The sequence below is a fragment of the Poeciliopsis prolifica genome, unplaced genomic scaffold, assembly GCF_027474105.1.
Source record: "Poeciliopsis prolifica strain line A6 unplaced genomic scaffold, Auburn_PproV2 SCAFFOLD029, whole genome shotgun sequence".
In the NCBI taxonomy this organism is placed as follows: Eukaryota; Metazoa; Chordata; class Actinopteri; order Cyprinodontiformes; family Poeciliidae; genus Poeciliopsis; species Poeciliopsis prolifica.
Genome location: NW_026562404.1, coordinates 4,466,250 through 4,491,857, shown reverse-complemented (window position 1 = coordinate 4,491,857; position 25,608 = coordinate 4,466,250). Strand labels below are relative to the sequence as shown.

Here is a 25,608-nt window from a genome sequence, read left to right as displayed (position 1 = left end):
GGGTTATTGTTTATTATTGTTTTCTTTTGTGAGTGAACCCAGGTCAAACAAAGAACACTAACTATCAGGCTATTCAGCATAAATATTGTGTCATATTATATGGTTAAATGTTCAACACGCAGTAAGTGAAGTGTTTAGGTAAGGACAGATTATACAACTGAGAAAATACAATGTCATTGACACCAACCCAACATCTAAAAAAATAGCAGGACTACCAAAACATAACACCCAATAAGTTGAAGTAGATGACAACTCACTTATTTATCTTAAATCAAACCAAACAAGAAGATGAGTGAGGACTTAACAAATGTACATATCATGTACATCTGTGTTTTTCAAAGAAGTGCACCATTCAGCATAAAAACACACATGACAAGAAAACCCCTTTAATCTGGATGAGTTTCCATTTTAAAGTATTCAAAGTGAACTGGTCATGTTGTGCTGCTGTGGCAGAGATAAATACTGGAAAGGAAAAGTGTGGCTCACATAATGTTGAATTTGAATTAAATAACTAAAGCAACAGCACCAGTAAAAAGCATCCAGGAAGATTTTAGCAATTTTTGTTTAGCATCTTTAGTATTCAATGTCCATACAAGTTCCTTTTCTTTACCTATTGGGCTTATCTGGCCCATCAGTGGGAGTCCATAAGCTAGCATCACATTTTTGGGTGCTAATGAAGGAATCCATGTTACCCACATATTACACCGGTTAAAATTAGGATAGACATTAAAACTGTTGCCATAAGCAAATTACGTTCTTACCTTGCTTTTAAATTGGGATTGGAAGATACATCCAGTGCCTTAACAAGACCGAGATTAGACAAGATTTGCAAACACTGTTTCAAAATAATCTATGCCAAGTGTAAAATAATCTAGTTCAACATTGGTTAATAAAGTATTTTAGAATGAAAAAAAAAGATCAAATGTTGTGCAGCGTTAAAACAGTGAAATGGCCTGAATTCAAGTTTTTGAATCACAGGTTGCCAAATGCTCCACTCACTATGTGAAAACCCAGCAGAGCTCAGAAGCAAATGCTAATCTTGTCTTCAAAAGCAGCAAGCAATTAGTATGTTGTAATATTTGCACAGGGCTAAATCCTTATAATTTAAATCTTGAGCTACACAAAAATGCAGTCCAGAAAAATTAAAAAAGCCGTTTGTCTATCACTTTTAAGTTTGATTTCTTGAATAATATTTATTTAATATTAAAATTTCAAATTTTTGGACTAAAATGCTTAAATTAGTTTACTCCTCAACATTTAGGAAATCTGTAGCCCTTGACAAAATCGTTCTGTAGTGCTAAAAATCCTGCTGCTGGACACTTTAAAGTGATGCTGCGCCGATACTGAACTCATAGTTATTTCTTCTGAATACGTATGGCTGCTGTCATATTCAATTGAGAAGTGTGGCCATTTGAAAATGGCCTGAAAGGCCCTGAAAAGGCTGATTCTAGCCCTAAAAAGTTTCTATTTACAGTCAAATCAAACTGTAGATCCCAATGAAGAAAACAGCACAATCACTTGAGTCATAAAAGACGAGTCAGTCCAGTCTTGACTTTGCATCTGCCTTGGTCTCTACTTTCAAGTAGAGTTCTTAGTAAAATCATTGAAATAAAAGTCGTATTCCATGCCCTCTGTGGGACTAGAAGATAAAAATGGCACATAATTAGTGTTTTGCACAGTCCAATACAACTTTTACCATTAAACAACATGCCACTACAGGATATTTAAATAAATGACAAGGCTTTAAAATCCAGTCTTCATTTGTCTTTGTCATTTAAAAATGATATTGTCAGCACCAAACTGACCATGCCTTAATGCCTTGAAGGATTTTTATAACTTTTTTAAATACTTTACATATTTTTTTAAAACATATAAATAATTTTTTGTATTTTTTAAAGTGAATTTTATTATCTATGCCTACTACAAACATCAATTAGTGTACTGTAAAAAGCACAGTACTGCTATGTTAGCGGTAAGGCTACTTCACAAATTTATTAAAGGCTTAAAGGTTGCGAAATTGTCAACAACAGCAGTGATGTCAAGTAAACAGAACAACATGAAGGTTTCACTTACACAGGCTCGCATTGTGCGTCCCTGCAAATGAGGAAGAAATTTAAATGCATAGTCAATAGAAGTGAAACAAAACTAGCAGAGTCCAACATTAAAATGTATTAATTGTTTACTAAATTAAATTTATTAAGTGTTGTCCAGCATTAAAATTATAAACTGGCAAAAGAAAAACCTAAACACGCTTTGTTTGACCAGATCTACTGTAACTTTGAGAAGGTAACACTGAAACACACACACACCACATTCTGTGGTGTGTGTGTTTTTCGCTGAAAATGCAAAAAAAGCAACAAAAAAAAAAAATCAACATCAATCACACCACAACTTTACAGACCTTTTGAAGTCACTCTGAGCAACCACTCAAACAGCCAACATAAAACTTAAACTCCTGTTGAGTGACTTCAATATTTAAAATGTCTGATTTTTGTTTTATTTAGGAGGTAATATTAGACAGAGATAAAAAAATTGAAATAAGACTTACATGGAGAGGCCATTCAAGTCTGGTAATGGATCTCTGTAGATGTTAAACCAAGGAAAACATACAGTTAGTGGATTAAGAAATGGTATATCATTAACAAAGAACCAGATGCACAAATAATTTTGTTCTGACATAAAACTCCATAAAAATGTGCTTGACTTTATATGCCGATGGATATCTGTGCTACAGTCCTGAGCTATAGTTCTACTCATCTCGTATCCATCCTAGTTAAGAAACTATAAAACTACACCCTGCATTAACATTGTAAACTTAGCACAACTTTTCCTTTTTCAGTGTCTTAGCTGGTCGTTTAGCTTAGTACATGTGGTTTGAGTTGTGTTGGTGAAACAGGAGCGGCATCAGGTTACAGTCTGTGTTTACAAGCAAACAGTATATACAGCTGAATACATCTATTTATGATCTATATGAACATATCCTAGCAGGGTCTCCAGTGGTCTTTAGGCAGGTAATTAGATTTATAATTCATCACAGGGCAACACAGAGACACACTGGACAAACAGGAATGCATGCACACACTCATACTTCAGGATAATTTAGAGAGACCAATTAACAGTCATGATTTGGGACAGTGGGAGGAAGCCTGAGTACCCAAAACATGTGTGTTTTGCCCACACACACACATGTGTGTGTGGGCAAAACGTAGAAACATGCAAGCTTCATGCAGAACCCGTGATATTCTTGCTGCAAAGCAAGTGTTGACAACTGTGCCACAAAAATATTATCATTATTATTAAAACTTACCACAGATACCTGAAAATATCCTAAAATATATATATACAGTTAATCCTCAGCAGACTGTAATCCAATAAGCTGAGGAATCATTTCACTATCACTGAACACTGCAGCATCCAGAAAGGAATAGGGTGCAAAGAGCAAATCGTAAGTGCAATTCTAAGAAGGCTTGAATAAAAACTAAGAGAACGTTCTGGATTGTAGAAACAGAAATCAAATTTGAATTTCCACACAAAAAAGTGACCACAGTTTAACAACTGTCTGTGTGAACAGACTGAGAAGCTGGCACATTAAAAAGACTCTTACAATGAGAAGGTGTCTTCGACATTCAGCACGCTCAGTTCACTGTACATACAGAAACAGACACACATAACGAACAAGATCATTTTAGCCTTTGTAATGACGTTCTTGATGAACAAACATATAAAAAGTTGTAGAAAAGTTAAGATACAGAATTATTAAAACCAAGACATATTGAAAAACAGCATGTGACAGTGAATTATGGATATTTAATACCTTAAATGGAGTAGCTTGTTAACAAATAAGCATAATTCCTCCTGGGGATCAATAAGTATATTCTATTCTATTCTTCTAAGTTAGAAAACTAATGAAAATGAGAAAATACACTGTGTAAAATGTATTTTTTGTAAATCAGCTCAAATTAAACAGTTTATATAGATTAATTCCCCACATACTGATGTTTTAAAGCTTTTATTTCTGTTAATAGTGAGGCTTTCTTGCTTAAAGCTAATGAAAACATGACAATCAAGATGAAAACATTAATCAGACCAATAAAAAAAACATTCTCAATGCAGAAATGTGGGTCTAATGAGCACTATGTTTAATATCTGCCTGAAAGTTATTTTCAAAGTGTACTTGTAGTCTGTCAAGCAATCCTCATTGGAACCCATGTTCAAATTTATTGAATATGACTGTAAATATTATTTTGAGATTAAGTTTATTCCTATAGAATGGTGCTAACATTAACACAACAACCAGGACTTTTACGTTAGCTGCGACATTTATGTTTGTGGAAATTATTTGCAAGCTGTTTGAGGATGTTGAAGATGTTTCATCCTTTTGCGATCAACGCTCTGCACAAGGCAACTGGCCCCAGTGTGTCACATGACCAGTTTCCTATATGGTTCCAAGAATCAAGGGGCGGCACAACTTACCCAGTGACATGACTTCCATCAATCTCTGGTACCCTGCAAACAGATAGACTTTGATACATTTGGCGCAACATAATACATTTTATTTTGTGCCACATTAATGATTTTTTTTTTAACATTTAATTTAATTAGTTGATACATTTCTAATGTTCATCACTTCTCTACACACTGATCCTGCCCATGCATGCGTGCATACTCTAATGAGATATTTTACATCTCTATTCAATAATGAAAGATGAACTGGTTTGAAGCATTTTTGCACATTGTAAGACATGCGGCCATCACTGTATACAGGCTTAAAAAAATTCAGAAATTTAAAGTTTCAGAAAACTCAAAAATAGCCGAACACTGAGCTCCTTTAAATCAAAGCTAAAACCCTACCTGTTTAAGAGTTGCTTGTGATTAAAAACAGCTGGAACACTGATTGATATATTTGGGACGGTTATTCTTGATGATTTTGATTGACAGTATTCAACATCAAATTCAACAAAATAAAATGTTTGTTGCTTGTCTAATGGTTGGTTGCTGTGTTGTGTTTTGATCATGTAAAGCACTTTGAATAGTGTGATGATGAAATAAAACTTTAGCTTATTCACTGGGGAAACAGAACTTGATTTACAGAAGTCTTCTGAGAAGTTGTTTTCGTTCGTCTGAAACTGCTGGTCAGTAGCTGCAGAGAAGCTGGGAAAAAATGCTCTACCTTTGATAAGCTGATGGGAATTTCCATGATTGCCTTACTGGTGAATATTAAAGCAATCCACTTTATCTTTTCTTTACTCTCCTGGACTAGCCAGGGAGTCTCATTTTGTTTTGATTGAATACAATAATAGCCAAAATGCATTTTGATTCGTTCTTGATTGACTCAATGTTTCACCTTCAAACAGGATTTATTAATCTCCATAACAACTGCCTTCTGCCTTTGCTGAAATGTGCTAATAAAAGAAAAATCTTGACTTCACTTACGTGCCAACTTTAGTCTGCAGACTTACGGGAATGTAGCCCGAATTGGTGGGCTGTTGTTCTGTTTCAATCAAGAGAAAAGCAAGTCTCTCTTGGTGACTCCACAACCAATCAGTTTAAATTAGCATGCAACTGTTTTTGGTCACTTTGTACAGCCTTACCTGTGTAGAACTTTTTGAAAGCATCATGTTTGGCCACATTTGGATAGAGGTACATGATCTCATTAATGTCTCGAATGCGGTCACCGAGGCAGCGTATCTCAAGATCTTTCCTAGTGAAAGGCTGAATGTTCTGAATCATCGGTATCCCATCTGGAGGAAAAAAATATTGGATATGTCAATGAAAATGTTTAAGTATTCAGATTTAGGGGCCATTGATGAGTTCCAGTGAACTCATCATCATTAGGCCGGCCTGAAAAACGATGAACACTCTGGACTCAGAAGTTTTTAAAGCTATTTTGACCCAGCTGAGGATAGCTAACTTGATTTCTGGCTGTTGGTGAATCAACCAATAGTTTAGACATAGCTCAATGGTTTTAGTATGTTTTCTTTAAAAGGTGACAGCTTCAGAGACAACCTATAGAGCCTGACACATTAGAAGGACAAGTCCCTGCTTCAATAATCCAGCAAAAATTATGGCTTTTCAAAAAAAAAAAATTTGCACGCATAAACATGCAACGTCAACAGACATTTCCAATATAGTTTGGATGTTACGGTATATTGATATTACAGTATTTAGTCTTGTTATTCAAGACTAAATAGTGATCTAATTGTATATTTTTTCTTTTGAAATTACGATTTGTCAGTAAACTGTTTAATCAAATGAAACACATGGTTCAAAATAAATGTAATTAAAGCTGTCAAGCCAACACTTACTCTCATGAGATACATAAGCGATGGTGATGCCTCCGATTTCTGAGTCACTGAAGCGAAGGAGGAAAGTCCCACTGGGAGACTCTTTGAGAATCAGGTGGACATGTTGCTTTCCAATGAAACCAAAAATCAGCCTAGAAGAGCAAACAGTGGTCATCGTGACTGAATATCACGGGGTTCCTTCACAATTGACTGAATGACAATAAGCATCTTCTCACCCGTCACTCCAATAGGGCTTCAGGTGTTTCTTGGTTAGATCCATTGCTCCCTCAAACCACTGCCAGAAAGTGAAATTTCGACCCACGAGGACCTCCTGTTAAGGTTAAAGACAGCATTTAGACCTGTACGCCAGCTGATGTCTGTGGAAAAAAAAAGTTACACACCACTGCTTACTTTATTAAACTGGCACCACGTAACCACAGAATCACTTAAGTCACTCGCATATTCAGGCTGGTCGAAGATCTTCTGAGCTAAGAAGTGCTTGTTGTAGGGGTTCAGGTTGTGATTTGTCCCGACCTCTGAGCAAAATTTAATATTCAGAGTTTCAATCATCATCTTCCAAGTCACACGGTCCGGGACGACAAAGGGTACTCGGTCCTGAAGACAGAAACAGAAAATAATGGATGATATGACATGATATGGCAAGAGTATGTAGACGTTCTGGAGGCTGCTGCCCCTTTGAGCAGAAAGCCACAGCAGAAGTGATTTCTAATACGGGGGATGTGAGCAGATGCACAAGGCGGCATCTCATCTTGAAATGCGATGGTAGTACACATAATTTCCTAAATGTTTGATTACGGGTTACATTTTTAATTGTTTTTTCTACAATATTTATTTTGCATTCGTATTGTATACTCATAGCTTCATGGTATATAAAGCTTTGGGCTTCATATACCATGAATGGGAATGGAAGTTTGAAGTATTATTCTGGTTTGTTTCATGATTTTCAAATTAAAAATTAAAAAGATTTTTGAATCAGACTCAAAGGATTCCGAGGTGATTTAAAAACGTGGCGCAACAAAACAGGTTAGAACTACGATGCTATAGTTCGCTATAAATTTTATTGAACTAGAATATCTCCCAACAGAGTTTATTGATCACACTGCAAAGAATGTATTTTAATTTTTTATGGATGATCACATAAAAAGAGTTACAAACTAGATTAAATAGTAGACATTACAGGTTATTCATAGAGATGAAAAACATGCACAAAAATGGAATTTAATACTTTCAATATTTGGTTCCTGATCGTCTCCCTGAGTAACTAATTATCATTCATGTGTGGGTTGTTCCCTGAGACAAGATGCTTTAGTTTTGTACAACTTGTGATGAACATTCAGAGTGACTATTTTGATGGACTAGAAGAATTGAGATTTACAAACATGAAGGAATAATGGAAACCCAGTAACAACTTGACACCTACTGGCTCAGCAAACGCACAATCCCAGATGATGGTGGCCACTGCGTTGATGTCCTGACTGCCGTGAACAATGACGACCACAGGCTGAGAGTTTATCTGTAACAACAGATAATAGATGAAACATGCTTACAAAGTCGTAATGTTTATGGCAGTAACATTTATGGCATTTAGTGTGTATAGTTTTTTATTTCAGTGATCGTTTATATCTTAACTGTCATGAAGACACAGGTGTCCTAATGGACTCTTTAGTTAACATTTTCAGTGTGACACTGAAGGTAGAAACAGTTGAAGTTCTGGATTTGCACAACTTTATTATGACATTAACTCTCATCCTAAATGTGGCCGTTTAAAAATTTGAACTCCTCTTTTTTTTATTATTGAGTTCCAGTAAATTAAAAAAGTTGCATATTCAATATTGGATTGAATATGTGCTCAATCAACATATACGTACATGTATCTTGAATGGAGTCTCATGACCTGTGATGAAAATTTCTGCAAGAAACATCAGCGCAAACTTCTCCTCTGTCACAGATTCGGCTCCCTTTCGGTCTGCTCGCTTTATTTTTTTAATGGACTGTTGAAGAAAAAAGATCAAAACATTTACGGCGGAAAATCTGACAAATACGCGAGACGCTGATTGAGGAATGTCAAATACCATGTGTCTGAAGTTGGCGTTTGTGGTCTTTGTGGCTGTGTTTCTGTCCAGGATTGCTGTGTGGTTAATGAGTTCTCCAACATTGTCACTGCGTATAACAGATTTCAGGTTATTCCCTCCCAAATGATTAACCATTTCAAAATGAAACTGGAGAGCTAAACTTTAATTAGACCTTCTATTTTTTTTTTTCATTTAATTTCAAATAGTTTGAATGAATTGAAATATTTAAATGAAGAAAATGAGATGGCTCATTAGAGAGAAGAGAAATAATTGAAAAAAATAAAGACCTAGTGCGGCTTTGTATGATACTCACCACAATGCAAGGTTCACGTTTCTGGCTTGGAGTTCATTGATAATTTGTGCCTTCATCGTCACAGGCTGCCCAGACACCAATGATTCCCCCAGCAGATATCTGACAACCGCTGAGAACTTTGACTGAGTTTTAATGACCTGAGGGGGTTGTTTTTCCACAACAAAAGAGCTGAAAGACAGAAATGTATTCAATGACAAAAATAAATAAATAAACATGTCTTCTTTACAAAGTGTATTGAGCTAAAAAATGTGTGGAGGAGAGAAAGATGCCATATGCACTTTACAGATCATTGATTTATTGATTCAGTAGGTTTATAAGAATGTTTTATCGTTGTTTTATTGAATCTGTTGTTAATTTTTATTAACCGGCATAGGTTACTGACACTGAAAAATAAAAAATGCATTCAACACACTGTCACTGTCAGTCTGCAGCAAACTTGCCAATGGTTCGCGAAACAATATTTCAAAACAAAAACAGACCACTCAAAGATTGTAGAGTTAGGGATTAGGTTTAGGGGGTGCTGAGCTGAATACTTTATCCTATATCACATAATATGAGAGTTTGACAGGTTTGTACCTTTGAATCAGTTCCTGAAGAAGACCTGTCAGTTTTTCTCCAATTTCCTTTGGAAGGTCAGGGATCAGCAGCCACTCCTGTCTAAGGTTGCTGTTCACTGCAAACAGCTGTTCGGACCTAACAAATAGGATGAAGATAGAATAACATTTTTTTTTAAATCCCAATCTCAAAAAGGGTCATGGCAATGTGTGAGATATTCATCCATCCAGCTCAGGTCTCCAGTCTCGCATCAACACAAAGACAATCACAAACTCCAGTCAGTCTGCTTTTGGACCAAAAACATTCACTTTTCTAAAAGTGTTTAGAGGTTTCAAAATGCCTTTTTAGAAACCGGGAACTATACATGGGATTATTGAGCTAGAATCTGATATTTTCACGTAATGTCATGCTTTTCACTTGGATAAGAGAAAGAGTCAGCAAAGCACAAAGGGACAAGTAGAAAAGGCAACATCTCACCAGTTCTGCAGATGGCTGAGGTCATCATTGAAAGGATATCCTATAACGGATTTGTGCTGCTCCCACTGCCATACATTCATCTTTATGATGAAATTATCCTGACACTGTTTCAGCTTGGTCAGAGTTTCTGTGAACATCCCCAAACATTCCTGCAAACAACCAAATGAATATATTGACACTAACACCCAAAATCCAAACACTGCTCAGTCATGGAATGGACATCAGACTAGACAAATAGCAGCAGAAAAGTATATTTGTACATGGATGGATGAATATATCAGCAGCAAGTAGCATATAACTGTGACGTGGAAGGCAGGCAGTGTTTAAGCATACAAAATCCATCTATTCTTCGAAGGTTTGTTAAAGAACATTACGAAACAAACAGCATCATGAAGACCAAGAAACACAGCAGATACATTTGTGGAGAAGGGTTGTGTTGTAAAACAAATATCCAAAACTTTGAACATCTACCAGAGCACAGATCAGTTTGTCACCTGAAAATGGAAAGAGTGCATCCTGTAAACCGACACTAAGACGAAACAGCAATAATTTGAGATTATCCACAGTTTAGCTGGGAAAATCTGCCAAGAACCTTTATTCGTGTTTTTAATTAATCTGGTCTTTATTGCGGCAAGAAGAAAGCCACTTTTAAAGAGAGCCATATGAATACGTCATTTTGCCTGTTTCCATAGCAAGCGTTTATGAATTGGTGTGAGTATACAAGTATCAAGTACAGTATGTGTTTTAGAAATGAGAACCTTTGCATGGAAAGTGGCGTATAAATTTGATTTATTCATTAAATTGAAAGGAACACTGGATTATAATTTAGAGTGTAATCATCACTGAGTTACACAAAAAGGTGACAGTATTCAATGAACCAAAGATCTGTCGTACTTCCTTGCAAATCCAGGGCTCTTTACTGTAAAACCCTTCCCTATAACAAGATCGCTGTAGCTGTCTCCACCAGATAGCTACATCTTCTCTGTGTGTTCTGTTAATTTATGAAGATGTGCATAACAGAAGGACAGAAAGCATAAAGATGGTCAAACGATGTTAAACTAAATAGCATTATGTTAATGACTCAAAGGACCGTTAATATTGTCTCACCCGGATTAGACTGCTTTGATTTATCTTGAGCTGCTGGATTTTCTTCGAGAGCATCTGCAGTTCTCTGAGTGAATGTTCTGATGGAGTCTTTGCATGAACGCCTGTGGATGCAAACAATTAGCATGAGCATGTGAGACACACTGAACACACAATACCGCTGCATTTCCGACAAATACATTTCAGTGCCCTTTATGTAGGCATCAAGAAAACATTTCTTGGATAAAAATAAAAGCAAGACCCTGAGCACTTCTGCTGTTTTTGTTTTTTTTGTGTTAACGTTATTGACTGAAATGTGACAAAATGTTGGCTCTCTGGATTCAGAGGGCCAACATGTGCCTTTGTGTGCAAAGGCACACAAATATAACAGTTATTATATGTGGGTTATAATGCTTGATATGTTTCATGAATTTGCTAATTACACTTTTTATGTAGATATAATCAGAATATCAAAGTGATTCATGCAACGTTTTTGAGAGAACTGCTGAAAATACGAAAGCCCAGTGCTTCGGTGCATTATACACCAACAGACAGCTGAAAAGCAACTGGTACTCACCTTGCAAAGCTTCATAGTTTACCATCTCCCAGTTGACATCCTCTTTACAGCTGTGGATTTTTTTTCTGCGGTCCTGGAGCTGAAACACTGAATTCTTCATGAAACTCAAATCCTCAAAGTCAGGAGTCTTCCCTTCTGCCCGTTTATGGGCGAGCCTCTAACACAGAACATTGTTATTTTAACTTGCAAAGCACTGGAGAGCATCAAAAGTACTGTATTTTTTGGACTATAAGCCCCTACTTTTTTCCTACAGTTTAAACCATGTGACTTATAGCCCGGTGCGCTTTTCTGTGGATTTTTCTTCAACTGCCAGGGGGCTCTTTAGCAGGAAGTGAATCATTGGAAGTCAAAATTGGAAATCAACCAACAAAACGTTAATTTTTATTTAGAACAAGCATGTTTGAATGTTTGAAATTTCTTCAAACTCATATGATGCAGCTTTTAAGTTGAGGGCTATCGATCTGGCAGTACAGGAGGAAAATGGAGCCGCTCCACGTAAACTCAGTGTGAACAAAACCATAATTTGGCTTTGAGGACGGAGGGCTGCGTCCTTAATAAGTCAAGCAGATTTGCGTCCTTATGGAAAACCGAGAGTGGCGGAAATCACCAACGGCTAATAGACCGGTGTGGTTTATATTTGAACGTTTCCATTTTTTTTTTTCAATTGTAGCTGCAGCTTATAGTATGGTGCGCTATATAGTCCGGAAAATACGGTAACTTGGAAGTCAATTTCTTTGACAAATAACAGGCAGCTTATGGTGATTTGATTAATAACTGAAAACATACACTGCTTAGCCAAAGAAAAGGAGAAACTACTAAAATTAGATTGAGAACTGTTCAAATAATTATTAAAAACTGTAAGGAAAGTGGGGGATATCTTGCGTCATGTTAAGGATCGTCACATCTATTCTAAATAAGAAATATAAAAGGTCTTTTACCTCCACGAGTATCATCTTCTCCTGTCTGAGAATGTTTCTGATCTTAACAGCAAACTCCATGGCTGGCCGAGTCATCTGTAAATGAGACTCTGATTTTCAATGTGGCACGTCAGGAAAAAACATTTCGGCATGTTCTACAAAAACATTTCAACACTTTGCTGAAATGTCTAGTTCAACTCTTCCGTATGAAAATCACATGACGACATTTTTCTTATCACTGTTCATATTTGTTTCACTTTTTTGTTTTGTTTTATTAACAGAAAGAATTTGATTATCCACCCACCAGGTTCTTCGTTATCTGCACCAGCTTCATCCTTTCCACTATATTCTGCTGCTCAGCAACCGACTCTAAAAGGAGGACAGCGTCGCTCAGTAAAGCCTGTGCAAATGGCTCTTTGTCCGACTGGTCTGGGTTGAAGCCTTCCCTGTGAGGACGCAACCACACACGTACAGATAGAAAATGTAAGCACACACCAATGGATCCATTATTGCACAGGCAACAAGCAAACTGCAGTACAGCTCCTTGTAAAAGCATTCCTACCCTTACAACTGTTTCACATTTTGTCAACCATGAATTTCATTGTGTTTTGTTCTTTAGATATTGTGATAGCCTACATCAACAAAATGTGGTGCATAACGATGAAGTGAAAATCAGCTAGCACCAAAGAAGCTAATCGTCTCGCTCTAGATTTTCAAACTCAAGTTTTTTAGATTTTTTGCCGTATTTCCCCATTGCCATAGTAAATGCCCTTTTTAAAATTAACAGGACTTTACTATAATTTCTGTAACTACTTGCCATGTCTATTAGTTAATGTAGAAGGTCATGTCTTTTTCTATTTGCTGTCGTACCACTCTCTTCCTATGCTCAGATTATGGCGCTCAGTGAGAATTTCAGGAGCTGGATTACTGTTTTTCAGAATTGCTGTATTTTTTTTAAGCTTCTCCATAACTTTAGCCCTGAGCTGTATGGGTCTATACTTGGTCTTCATTGATATTCTCTGAAGAAACTTCTGAAGCTTTCAGAAAAAAGATGCGCTTAGGTTAAAATAAACAAATATATTGAAGTTTTGTGGTTGTTAAATGTGGGAAAGTTCAAGAGGTTGTACTTTTGCAAGATATTGAACATGCTGTATGTCCTGCTATGAGCATGCATCTCTGCATCACTGTCTTACCAATCTTTTTCTTCCATCCATTGACAAAGATAATGCCGGATTTCGATCGGGAAGGTGTCTGGCGGATAGAGCGCGTTGATTCGCTCATCGTCCATGTTAGTCAGGACATAACTCATCTCCAACCACTGAGCCATAATTTGGCAGTTCTGGAAAACAGAATGTAACAAAATTAAGTGTTATAAGTTCAGTCACCTCTTAAATGTTAATAACATATAAGTGTGCGATTAGATGGTGCACTTGCAACAAAAAGTTAGTTTTAAGACAGTGGAAAATCTACATGGAGTGGCCTGTCTGCAGAAATTACCCCAAGAGCACAACAATTCATCCAGGAAGCCAAAGAAGAACCCAGAACAACATCCAAAGCATTACAGCCTTCATTTGCCTACATTAAGCTCAGAGTTACTTATTGTTGGTCTTTCAATAATAAATAACACACTGGGGGAAAAAAGCACAAAGATTCAATTCACATTTCCTAAAAAAATAAATAAATAAAACGTGTTGATGGGCGCCAAAATGTTTGGGAAAATTAGCTGTGGACAGACAAAAGTGGAACATTTTTACAATTAAACTAATTTAGTGTGTATTTTGTTCATTTCTTTGGTTGTGAATTTGTATTTATCCTAGACTGACATCTAAATAATATGATGCTCATTCCAGTGCAGATATAGTCACTGATGTTGACAATCTGTTGCTGACAACATGTCAGTGCAGAACATCCTGTAAGCTTTATCAGCTTTGAACAAAGAGGGGTGAACTGCTCTGTCACCTCTTTGCTTTAAGGCATCCTATTAATGACTGTGAAGAGGTTTTATTTGTATTAAATGATGTTCCTTTATGTGTCATATAAATGTAATGTTTTTTGAATCACAGTCAAGGTGTTTTTCTGTGCAGCTGGAAACGGTGTACAAACTAATGTAACATGATGTGTCTACTGAAGTAAGTTTCCCAGGGTTGCTGAACTTCCCCAGTTATTTGGGAACTCGCTGTTTTTCCCGTGACCTTCCCTGCATGGAGATAGAGTGTTTAGTTTTCACATCCCGTAAACATTACAGTGAATGAGCATACAAGGTTTTGTATGTTTTCCTTTGTTTCTTTTGTTTGGTCTTCGAAGATTGAGTCTCCGCCTCGGTAGTAAAGAGAGATGAATAAAGTAACTATGCAACTCTGGGTTCCTCAGAGCGGATCCTAATTTGTGCCTAATGCAGTGTATTTCTTCCTCTCCGTCTGCAGATGTATTAAAGATTGTTTTTGCTCCCTGACTTTTGTCTGGACCTCAGTCTCTGAATTGTGCACTTCACATGACCATTTATGATAACACAAAGTGAAGTCATCATTCATTCTGATTGTTAATAATATCCTATTAAAAATCCCTTTCTATTTTTAAGGTAAACATGCTCCATTCTGAATAATTATTAAAACTCCTATTCTTAAAATTCTAGGATTCAAAGGTAGGAGTAAAGCCTATGAAGTAAAGCTGTCAAGCTCTCAGCTTGTGTTGAGTTAGAGTGCATGAATAAGCACCATGTCATTCTTTTCAACTTAGAAAGTTGTGAGAGTCTAAGTCATCTGTATTACTCAGTTTGCATATTTCTGGTTAGGCTTAAGGAAGAAATCATCATACATCAAGTGCCTTTGCAAGCAACAACATCATAGAAATATGACTGGCGTGCATTGATTTCAGCCGCTGGCAAATAACTGCAATCTGACACCAGTAGATAACACCCAGTGCAACAAATCACATTGGAAACCACCTAATTTTTAAATGAACCTGTGGGTGACTTCAACGTCTCATGAAACCAAGAAACACAGCAGGTATACGTCAAGTACAAAGACAATATTTAATACTTTAGAATTTGCCATAAGCACCTCAGAATGACATCTGGAAAACTTGGTGGTGGCATCAACATGCTGTGGGGATGCTTTTCTTCAACAAGTACATTCAACCTGAGTTCAAGGGAAGGCGAATGGATAAAGGCAGAAAGATACTGGTGTAAGTTCACCTTCAAGCAAGATAACCACAAAAAATACAGCCAAAGCTGGAACATTTGCTGAAATGAACCAAAGTCCAGACCTAAATATAATTGAGCATCAGTGACAAGACTTGAAGAGTATCCAATCTGTTTTGCATTGAATGGAAAAAGATTTGTTCCATGATAGATGACAAACCTGTGATTTGGTATTGACTCAGCACTCAGTGATTACAAATCAATGATGCACTTTTCATATTTCATATCATCACCTTCTTAAAATGATGGCTCTTATGTAGTTTTTTTAGCCAAAAACAATTTTCTTTTTTGCCTAAGTCATCTTTTGGCAAAGAGAGGTGCTAATTTTTTTTTTTTTTCAAAAATAACTTTAGCAAAAATATTCTTTATTTCGGCCATTATTTCAAGAAATTGACTAATGAATTAGTGTCATGTATAAAACATTTTTTTACGTTTTCAGGAACGCTGTTGCTCTTTCAAGGTTTTCTGCTTGGATTAACTTTATCCACTCGGTTTCACACGTCAAAGTGATGTGAGTTAGTGACTGTGAAAAACAAACAAGAAATAAACAAGATCAATTTCCTTCTGACTATATCAAACAAGATTAGTTATTTTCAGTTAAACAAAGCTTGGTATTGTGACGTAAGCTGGTGTCTAAAGTGCAAAGCGTAAGTGATGTTATAATGCAAGTTTAAACCAGAGCAGAAACTGTAAGTTGCTTGGTCGTTTAGAATTTGGTTGAGTTATGACACGTAATAAAAAGCACTGGCTGCTTTCTTTATCTGCAACTCCTCTGACAGTTTTCACATGTAGACGATAATTCAATAACATGGCATTACCTTCTCATAAAAGACAATAAGACAACTAACTGAAGGGGGATGACAGTATTTCCACCTACAATATAACATTATCCTGTTGGTTGCACAATTAACTACTTATAGAACTGCAGGATATCCGTAGACGTGTAAGAATTTTTTTCCACATACAATGGGAAAATCTGGCTATTAAGATACATCAAGTTAGATTGATTATGCATGATGATAAGTTTCATCATAGGTTTTTCTGTGTTGAACTCAGAATGAAGATCATGCCAAGCTTCCCATCAGTAATGCCCTGATTACTGAGAAGGAAACCCATTAGAGGAAGAGAGCGGAAGTTGGAGCTACTTTGCCGGAATGCAGTTCGAGTTGTTGTGCAACAATAAGTCGGTCTGGCTGAGAGCAGCTGATCAACAGGACAATGCATGCCAAATAGTTCTCAGTTTTACTGCTCATTAACAACTGCCTCATAACACATGTCAATTTACTGTTGAATGAAAGCCACTAAAATTTCAAAAGCAGAAGAATGTTTATTTGAATTGATACAAAATCTCTCTATGTATTTTATAAGAACATAACCTCTTCTGTGTTAACAAGTACAACTTAACAAATTACAAATCCACAACATTTTAGTATAGTTCTCTGTGTGATACATACTTTTAAGGTAGGCCACTACCATACTGCACTCTCAATACAGAAACATAACATCAGGTTCAAAGTTAGGGCTGATCTCACAGAGAGTAGAAATAACACAGGCTGGAATGTAGACCTTTTACTTTCTCCTTGTGTTTTAACTGGACCAACTCCAAATCAAATCCTGATGTCATGGTTTTGTTTTTTGTTTGTTTTTTTTCCACCTACTAAAATGCTTGATTGTTCTTTGTCACTGGGGTGGATAGGTCTGGCAGACAAACCCAGAGAATCAACACAACTAAAACAATGTGTCCTCAATTTAATTTATAGATTAAAGCAAATATTTTGAGTATTTAACTAACATTTTGCAGATTGAACAAAACAAGTATTTCTGTTCATGGTGTTTTTGACAAGTCTTCACTAAAGAGTTATATTTTTTGTGATAAATTATATGTTTCGTGATGTGCTAACAAAAAATTTGTTTCACAAGGTAATTGGTATTAATTGCACAACATTGTGCAATGTGTATTTGTTTTCAAGAGCTGAACAGGCGTCTCTGAGCACTTTTATAAATGAATGTTCATTCCTTAAAGTTTCAGGATGCTTTTGACAATTACAAATTTGACATTTGTAATTTCAAATTTAAAATAGTTAAACATTCATAAACTATTTCATGGAAACCATTAAAATTAGTAACATTGTCCTGTCAATTACTAAAATGCACATACTCTACAGGTCTTAATCACAATCTGGAATAAGACGTCAAAGCATTACATCCCACCTACCCGACTGTTACGACATAGGATCATGTTCACATCTTAAGTGTGTTGAGACATGAGGCTTTTCTCAATTTTCAAGGTAACTGGTTGACCTCATCATTATAATTCTCCAAAAACTGTCATAAGCAGAAGAACACCTACTTCTACAATGTTCTTGCACTTTCAATCATAGGATTCCACTTTCGAATGTGAATACGCTGATGAAATATCACAGCTTACAATGAAGACAAAATGACACATTGTCATCAAAACTTCAAACATCATCTTATGAGATTCACAACTACCTCATGCAGGTTCACCACGCAGTATTGAAATTTCCTCTGTTCAGGTGCTTTTGACAAGGCTTCACTAAAGACAAGTCCTTATGACAAATTGCTTTGTTTTGTGATGCTGACACAATACAGCTAATATTAATTACACACGGTTGTGCAAACACTTTACAATCCTGAATGTTGTTTTCAAGTGTTGAACAGAGATGTAAGTTTGGCAGAGGACTGAAGTTTCATAGCAGAGCTTTGGGTAAATAAATGGCGCTTTGTGAGAGCAAGCGTTTAGGCACTCTGGATGGTTGCCTCCGGAGATTCAAAAAGTTATCAAAAATGCATAAGTCACTCAAAGCAACTCTCTGGGTATATTTTTAATTAGGGAATTACATTGGTAGGAAATTAATGTCCCATCAGGCTCAATAAAGTATTTTCACAGAGGAGTTCTGATTTTGATGGTTTACTGAATAAGGCTGTAGCATAATAGTGAAGCGTTTTAAATACTTTTCAGGTGCACCATATTTCCCACAAAGCCGGTGAGTTGTGAAAGCTTGCTGGTTACACTGAAAACAGAGGTGCAGAGAAAAAAGAAGGGCGGCATATGAATTACTCACTTTGACGACAGATTAAAGTGACACATGAGACATAAAGATACTGTTGTTTTAAGATATTTTTCCACGGAAAAAAAAAATTCTGTCCTATCTTGTTCTCACAGTGCTGATTGATGTCTCCATGAGCGTCTGCGTTTTTCAACAGACTCACAGCTGTTGCCTTAGCACACCTCAGTACACCAGGTATATATATTTTCAAATGCATTGGGAATGAATGAGGTTCTTATGGAATTAACTGCTGAAAAAACTAAATAGCAAAGGTACGATGCCAACTACACCGTCATCTGTTGGACTTTGAACATCAGCATGAATTAGATTATGACTAACTCATAGCTGTACGGCGTAGAGCTGGAGGAGAATCTGGACACCTCAGCATTTTCACCAATAAGACTTTGAATTACAGCAATAGCATTGCAGAAAGTTACTGTTGTATTATAGCTGTAACTTTTAAAAATGTTAGTCTACTCTGTACCAGTGTACTGTTTTAGGATATGTTTCAAACCTGTATTTTGTCAAATTCAGGTAAAGCATGTTGATGAATGAAAAACATATTTCACCTCGTATGTCACACTGACGGGCATAATGCCAAATTACTGTTTGACCATCATTACGTGATATGGGATATTTGATATTGTTGAATTATTTTTCAATTTTATTTTATGTTTTGTAGTCTTTATTGCGCTTCTTGTTCCAATTGTTGATCTTTTATGTTGGTTTTTAACTGCACAGCGACCTTGAGTGTCATGAAAGTTCTTTTAAAATAAACTTAGAAATATTATTATTCTGTAAGAACGGGTCAACTCAGCCCATTTTAAAACAGCATGAGTAAACAAAAGCAAATGTGTAGATTTTGTGAGCTGTTCTTTCTCTTATTTATTGTTGTGTTTATAGATACTAAATAAAGTGTATTTATACTAAAAAAAACATAAAACTGAACCAGAAGAATGTGTTCTCAGAAACATATGGCTTTCTCCACAAAGGTGTCAAACATGTTTGACATATCAAAGCAGCTTTGCATACATAAACTAAAAGGGTGAAACAAACATTAAAATGGCCTCTGTTGCTTTGCAGAATTTTTATTATCGCTTTAAATGTATAAAGCGTTGTCTGTACATGGACTAAAAATAGGTTTGTACATGAAAAGTGTTGCTCCTAAAACTGCCCAAACAGGTTTTTGCTTCTCATAAAAGTTCTGCCAAGAAAAAATTGTTCACTATTCGATTAAAAAAAAAAAAAAAAACATCCTACATGATTTTCAATAGCAACAACAATATCAGACATGTTTTTCTTCCTCCTGGATTATACTTTAGGTCAAACGCACATGCATTTATACAAGATGGACATGAATGTGACACCAGTTTGGGGTTTTTAGTAATTTATCAGATTTTATTGTTGTTGTATTTTTTCAGTATTCAGTTACATAAAGCTTCAGCTATTCCTGAAAGTTACATTTTGGATGCTTGGGACATCATTTATTCAGCAGGTTGTACACAGTTTTTCAATATTTTGTTTTAGAAATAATTTTCACATTGAAATCCAGAGTTTTGTAAACGTGAAAATAATTAGGTTGATTCTGTTTTGGGGACTGCTCTGGTATGAGGAATCTTCATCAAATCCTTTTCATCAGACTGTTATTCAACAACAGTGTCTTTAGTCAGAGGCTTCCTCAGAGCCGCTGCAACTCTACTATGAAAGATCCTTCAAGACCACAGCCATCAGAATCAGAACTAGATAATATGTCACAACACAATTTAATTTCCACTTCCAGTTAAATCATTTTTAACTGAATAGTTTTGTGACATCTCGGCTGAGGCTGTTCTTTAAACTGTCTCATGTCTCTGAAACAGGAGATTAAATAATAATTCATTGTGGGAGACTGATGAACAAATGGATAAATATGAATGAAGACTGCTTGCTCTAACTTGTGATTATAAAACTGTAGAGGTTCTGAAGTGTGTTGAGGCAACACCTTAAACACACTGCTTCACTGGGTATAATGCCATGGCAAAATCTCAAATTGGCCAAGATATGAAGAATTTGGACGCAAGTTTTCGTCGGCCTTGGGGCCTAAAGCTGCCATGTTTTAACAATCACAGGCAAGTATAAACAACGAGGCAATTTCAGACATCATATAATTCAGAAAGTAAAAAAGGAGTCGTGTACCAGAGATGAATGTGGGACAAAGACATTTTTAAAACACATCCTGTGGTCCAATTACAAAGTAAAAGTGTTTGATCATGATGGCCATTTTTACATATGGTAAGAAAAAGGGAAGCTTGTAAGAACACCCTCTCAACTACAACATATGCCAAGCACCCACTCTCACAGCATGGTGCTGCGGGAGTGGATGAGGGTTTCGATACAGGAGGAGCTGGTGCAAGTCACAAAATAGCAAAATAACAATCTGTGGGTATATTGACGCAACATCTGCAGACATAAGTGAGGAAGTTACAATTTGGTTGCAAATGGGTAGTAGCCCAAACCAGTGGACTGAAGGAAAGAAAGTGAATGGATTGGCCATCACAAAATGTACAGGCCAATCTGAAAGTACATCTGAATGTATGAAGCATCGCACAAGAACAGTCCATCCTCTCTCTTACATGTTGCTGCACACTCCTAGTTAGCTGGCTGAAAGCAGTCTGCTTTCCATTCAGATGCACCTCACTTACAAGTATGAGAAACTGAGCTATTTTATTGGACTAAATGACAAAGGTTGCTTTAATCAGCACAACAAGCACCCAACATGTTTTCATTCAACATTTTTATTCACACTTTCTGTTCATAAATATGAAATGAATGATCTAATAGATAATTAGATCCGTATTACAAATGGGTATTATGGTTCTAATTACCCATTGTGTAATATTTTTATGCATATAATTATGTTGTATACATAATTATACATTTTGTATAATGTTGTATAATGACAACATTGTACAACATTGTTGTACAACAATTTATCCCAGAAGCTTTACCTTCTAAGATAAATAAAGCAAAAAAAAATCTTTTTTAAAATACCATTTACATAGGCCTACATAGAGGCTTCTGTTAGATAAACGGGACTTAAAATGATAGCAGATGAAGATAATGTCAACAAACTTCTTTGGTTGTAAAACCATCGCTTGAACGTGCTTCCTGAATTAAAACATCAGCAGAGCCAACAGTGACAATCCAGATCAGTCAAAATGTGTGATTTTATAAGATTTGAAAGAGAAAACCAGAGACTTCCGTCTTCCTCTTCGCTGCAGTGCAGAGTAGGAACAGCTGTGTGTGTGTGCGTGTGTGTGTGTGTGTAGGGGGTTGGGGGGGCAGCAGATTCTTCCACGACTGTGAGACATTTTGGTGGCTCAGTGAGAGCCGCTAATGTCCACTATCGTGTTTACGTGGCTTTGCAGCTTGACTTGGTTTCATTGTGCAAACACTGCATTTCGAGCTGGCGGCTGCCTTGTTTCATAACTCCACATATTTAGAGTAGCTGCGCTCTGGGTGAGCGGCTGTTTACTCAGGATTACAATAGACCTGCTGTGGTAGGATGTGAAGCGCATAAGCAGCGAATCAAGTTAATGTCAGTGTTAAAAGCTGCATAAACACCGTGAGGCTGTGGAGCAGCAGAACGTGACGCCACCAGGAGCAAGGCACGGGTGGAAAGTGAAGTGAATTAGTCACAGCGACTTATTTGTGAAAAGACAAGACTTGTTTACGTTTAAAGGGAGGGAAGTCGATTAGATGCGAAGGATATAAAGAGGCTTTTCCCGCTGACACGTTTTTTTTCAGGTTCTTGTTGCAACAAGTGGTTGTTTTTGTCACCACAACATGGCAGAGGCGCAGGCAGCACACGGACATAACGAGGCCCCGCGTCCTAACGCACTAAACAAACACAACGCCTCCTCCCCACGTTTCAGCTTACCTTTTGTAAAAGCTTAGGTGTAGAAACGGTTTTCGTCGTCGCCTTTTCCTTCTCCTACACTCCGACCATCCTCCTTTTCTAGGACTTCTGCATCAAGAACTCTCTTCAAGCTCCGACGTCGTTTCTTCTAAAAGCTGCTTTTTTTGTTGGTTTGCTTTTCTTCTTCTTCTTCTTTCCTTATTTCTTGTGGAGAAAGTTTAACTTCGAGGACAGGGCTGAGAACTTCCAGCAGCGCAGAAAGGCAGCCGAGGTTCACTTCCCTGTTGCGCACAATGTGCCATTGAGCGGGGCCGCGCGCGTTATTTCCTGCTCTCACGTTCAAAGCAAGCCCTCACTTGAACGTCTTGTCCTGACAAACATCCCAGCCGCCGTCAAGCGACGTGGCGAGCCCGTCAAGAGTCACTGAGATCTGACACCTTTTACTTTATAACGGTCTCCGCCCTGTCCCCTCTTTTATACAACAAACCTGACCTCTAACTTAATGAGTCCTTTAAAAAAAAAAAAAAAAAAAACACGGTGAACGGGACGCTGGAGCGCGGTGGGGATTATACAAATGTCCCCGTTGAAACAGAAACTGTTTAAAGAGGGTTTGGTTGGTCGACTTCCACAGAACTGCTCGTAGGCGGAGTAGCGTTGAGTCATTGCGCCGCTCGCCGTTCAACTTCCAGTAAAGGAAATGATACCATATCTGAAGAGGACAGAGCCGGAGAGTTGTTTTTTTTGTTGTTTTTTTTCCCAAATGTAGCCACTGCAGGTCCAAAACGTCTCCTGCCTCGAAAGTGCCAACATGTTACCAATACAAGTAAATCTCCTTTAATTAGTATGTCGTCAAAAATAAATACGTACATATATAAATAAATAGATTAATAAATAAAATAAAATAAATCTGGTGAATAGCTTGAAAAAACAACAACATGGATTTATTGCATACAGATACTATATATATATATATATATATATATATATATATATATATATATATATATATATATATATATATATATATATATATATATATATATATATATATATATATTTAGCTATTAAAATAGCAAAAGAACCATGCATTAACCATGCACAAACTTACAGTATAGGTCCAGTGATACAGCTTGGATTCTCTCTGTATTGCTATTCTTCTGTCAGACCTTGATTCACAATTATTGATAATAATAATAATAATAATAATTATTATTATTATTATTATTATTATTATTATTACTACTACTACTACTACTACTACCTTACAAATTTCCTCCTATAACGTTTCAGTGGGATTTGTTCCATGATCCTCTCAAGGCTTCGGCTCTCCCTGTTGCTTGTGCATCTTTTTCTACAACATTTCCTCCTTCCACATAACTTTCCATTACTGTGCTCTGATACTACTTGAAAAGCTAACTTCCCTAGGGATTATGTGGCTAACATCTGACTGGTTTGCTTGCAGAGTAAATCCACATTAAACCGTTTATCTAACATGCGCAGGACGACCCAAAAAATGTATTAATATTATGGCTAAAAAAAATGCAATATGAAGGGAATGCATTATTGACACGTGTCAATTATTTCGTAATCCATGTCTACCTTTTTAGGGATGTTTCCTTGTTTTCCAGTGATTTCCTAAAGTGGCCACCAGGGGACACTGACGTGCTGCATTCGAACATAAGCCCTCCTGAAAAAGCGGAAGGAAAACTGTTAATGGATAAAATAATCAGCGAGAACTGAACTGAACCAAAACACACGGAACCGCCAACTTCTATTCCTCTTGATAATAAGAAATCAATCGAAATGTTAAAACATAGGTTTTAGCTGTCTGCGGCTGCTGTTTCCAAAAACCTCATATAAGATATTCTTGCCAGCAGATGTACTTTTTCAGTGAAGACAAGTTTACAGCTTGGCTTTTGTGTTTTGTTTAGGCCATTCAAGCACATACAGACTGCATATAAATAAACTCTATCTGTCATGGGTAAATAGAACAAGCAAAAAAGAAATTCTGATACATTTTTCTGCGGTTGAAGCCTCTCTCATGTTCTTCAGCACAAACTTCGAGTGTTTTCCTCTTTGCTTTTCTTGAGCTTTAACGGACATATTTGAAGTTGTTTTGAAGGCCAGACGAGGATTCCTCAGGGGTCACCTCAGGCCCTCAGCCTGGGTTTTGCCCTTGTATGGCTGAAGCTGCTGTCTTGGCTGAGTTTTACAAGTCGTGTTCATCAATGTAAATATTACGGATCACATTGCTGTTTTTTTCTTTTTTTTGTTGTTGTTGTTTAAAAATCAAATCACAATCCATTAATGCTCCTTAGCACTTTCAAAATATCCACATTGCAAATCAGCAAACAGTAGTTTGACTAAACTAAGAACAAGTATGAAACTATATTTAGCAGCCTGCAGTTTCATCTTTTGGACTTTTTTAAGTCTTTCCCTTCCTAGACCCATCTATACTTTGATTAGATGAATTATAGTAGTATTGACCATGTGTTTGATATATGTTGTAACAACACATACAGTAATCTGCATGCAATAAATTAGCCACTGAAGCCTGATTCAGAAAATAATTAACAGAAAGTTTTGATTTCTTTAGAGCTTTAGAAAGTAGAGGTGTTTTAGGTGATCTTACCTCAATACAGTTGCAAAAAGTGCGGCACTATAATTTTTAATTCATTGTTAAAACAAAATTGTGAAGGTTTAAAAAAATCAACCACTAAATATTTAAAAAATACATTTATTTAGTGTAATTTCTTCAGAAACCGTCATGGCCCCCGTCTAGAACCGCCCCTGGCCTGCAGGTCTGGCTCTGGTGCACTTTTGCTTAGTATGTTTTTTTCTTCATTGATTGGAAGTGAGGTTATCCAAACTGCTAAACACTCAGAAATTAATGTAATGTAGAAAATATTTATGTATTTAATGTTAATCTGTTAGTATGATTTGTTCTTCAACTGGGCACTTATTTTGGCTAATGCTATTATTTATTAAATATCCAAACTCAACATCCTAAGCAATAATAATCAAACAAAAATCACAATAAGAAACTGAATCAAAATGTTCTGCACCATATCAGAGGATGAAGAGATGCTGATTTCTGATTCTTTAGGTTCTGACGGGTCTGCGGTTCTTCTCCTGATCCGT

The 25,608-nt window shown here is 36.6% G+C and overlaps 1 protein-coding gene across 2 annotated transcripts; it reads right to left on the bottom strand.

Moving 5' to 3' along the window:
- Positions 1–619: 619 nt before the first annotated feature.
- Positions 620–23,095, bottom strand: stat6 (signal transducer and activator of transcription 6, interleukin-4 induced). Of its 2 annotated transcripts, XM_055049472.1 has the most exons (22): positions 22,489–23,095; positions 13,493–13,638; positions 12,604–12,745; positions 12,321–12,395; positions 11,383–11,539; positions 10,830–10,930; positions 9,723–9,871; positions 9,267–9,383; positions 8,691–8,858; positions 8,378–8,465; positions 8,174–8,296; positions 7,726–7,818; positions 6,696–6,899; positions 6,521–6,615; positions 6,306–6,436; positions 5,592–5,741; positions 5,434–5,491; positions 4,474–4,506; positions 3,605–3,643; positions 2,549–2,581; positions 2,074–2,094; positions 620–1,639 (listed from the first exon to the last, which is right to left on the bottom strand). In XM_055049472.1, the coding sequence occupies exons 2-22, from the start codon at positions 13,624–13,626 to the stop codon at positions 1,579–1,581; spliced, it is 2,172 nt and encodes a 723-aa protein (XP_054905447.1). In that variant the 5' UTR covers positions 13,627–13,638; positions 22,489–23,095; the 3' UTR covers positions 620–1,578. The 2 variants fall into 2 exon arrangements, with proteins under 2 accessions (XP_054905447.1, XP_054905448.1); XM_055049473.1 differs by lacking the exon at positions 3,605–3,643.
- Between the last annotated feature and the right edge of the window lie 2,513 nt (positions 23,096–25,608).

What these genes read in the sequence shown, in the direction of transcription:
- stat6 (XM_055049472.1), bottom strand. Translation starts at nt 13,626, where the DNA reads ATGGCTCAGTGGTTGGAGATGAGTTATGTCCTGACTAACATGGACGAT. An exon ending in CTTCAGGAACTGATTCAAAG is followed by an intron (nt 8,859 to 9,266) that starts GTACAAACCTGT and finishes TCTGTCTTTCAG; the next exon opens with CTCTTTTGTTGTGGAAAAAC. An exon ending in GACTTGAATGGCCTCTCCAT is followed by an intron (nt 2,095 to 2,548) that starts GTAAGTCTTATT and finishes CCTCATTTGCAG; the next exon opens with GGACGCACAATGCGAGCCTG.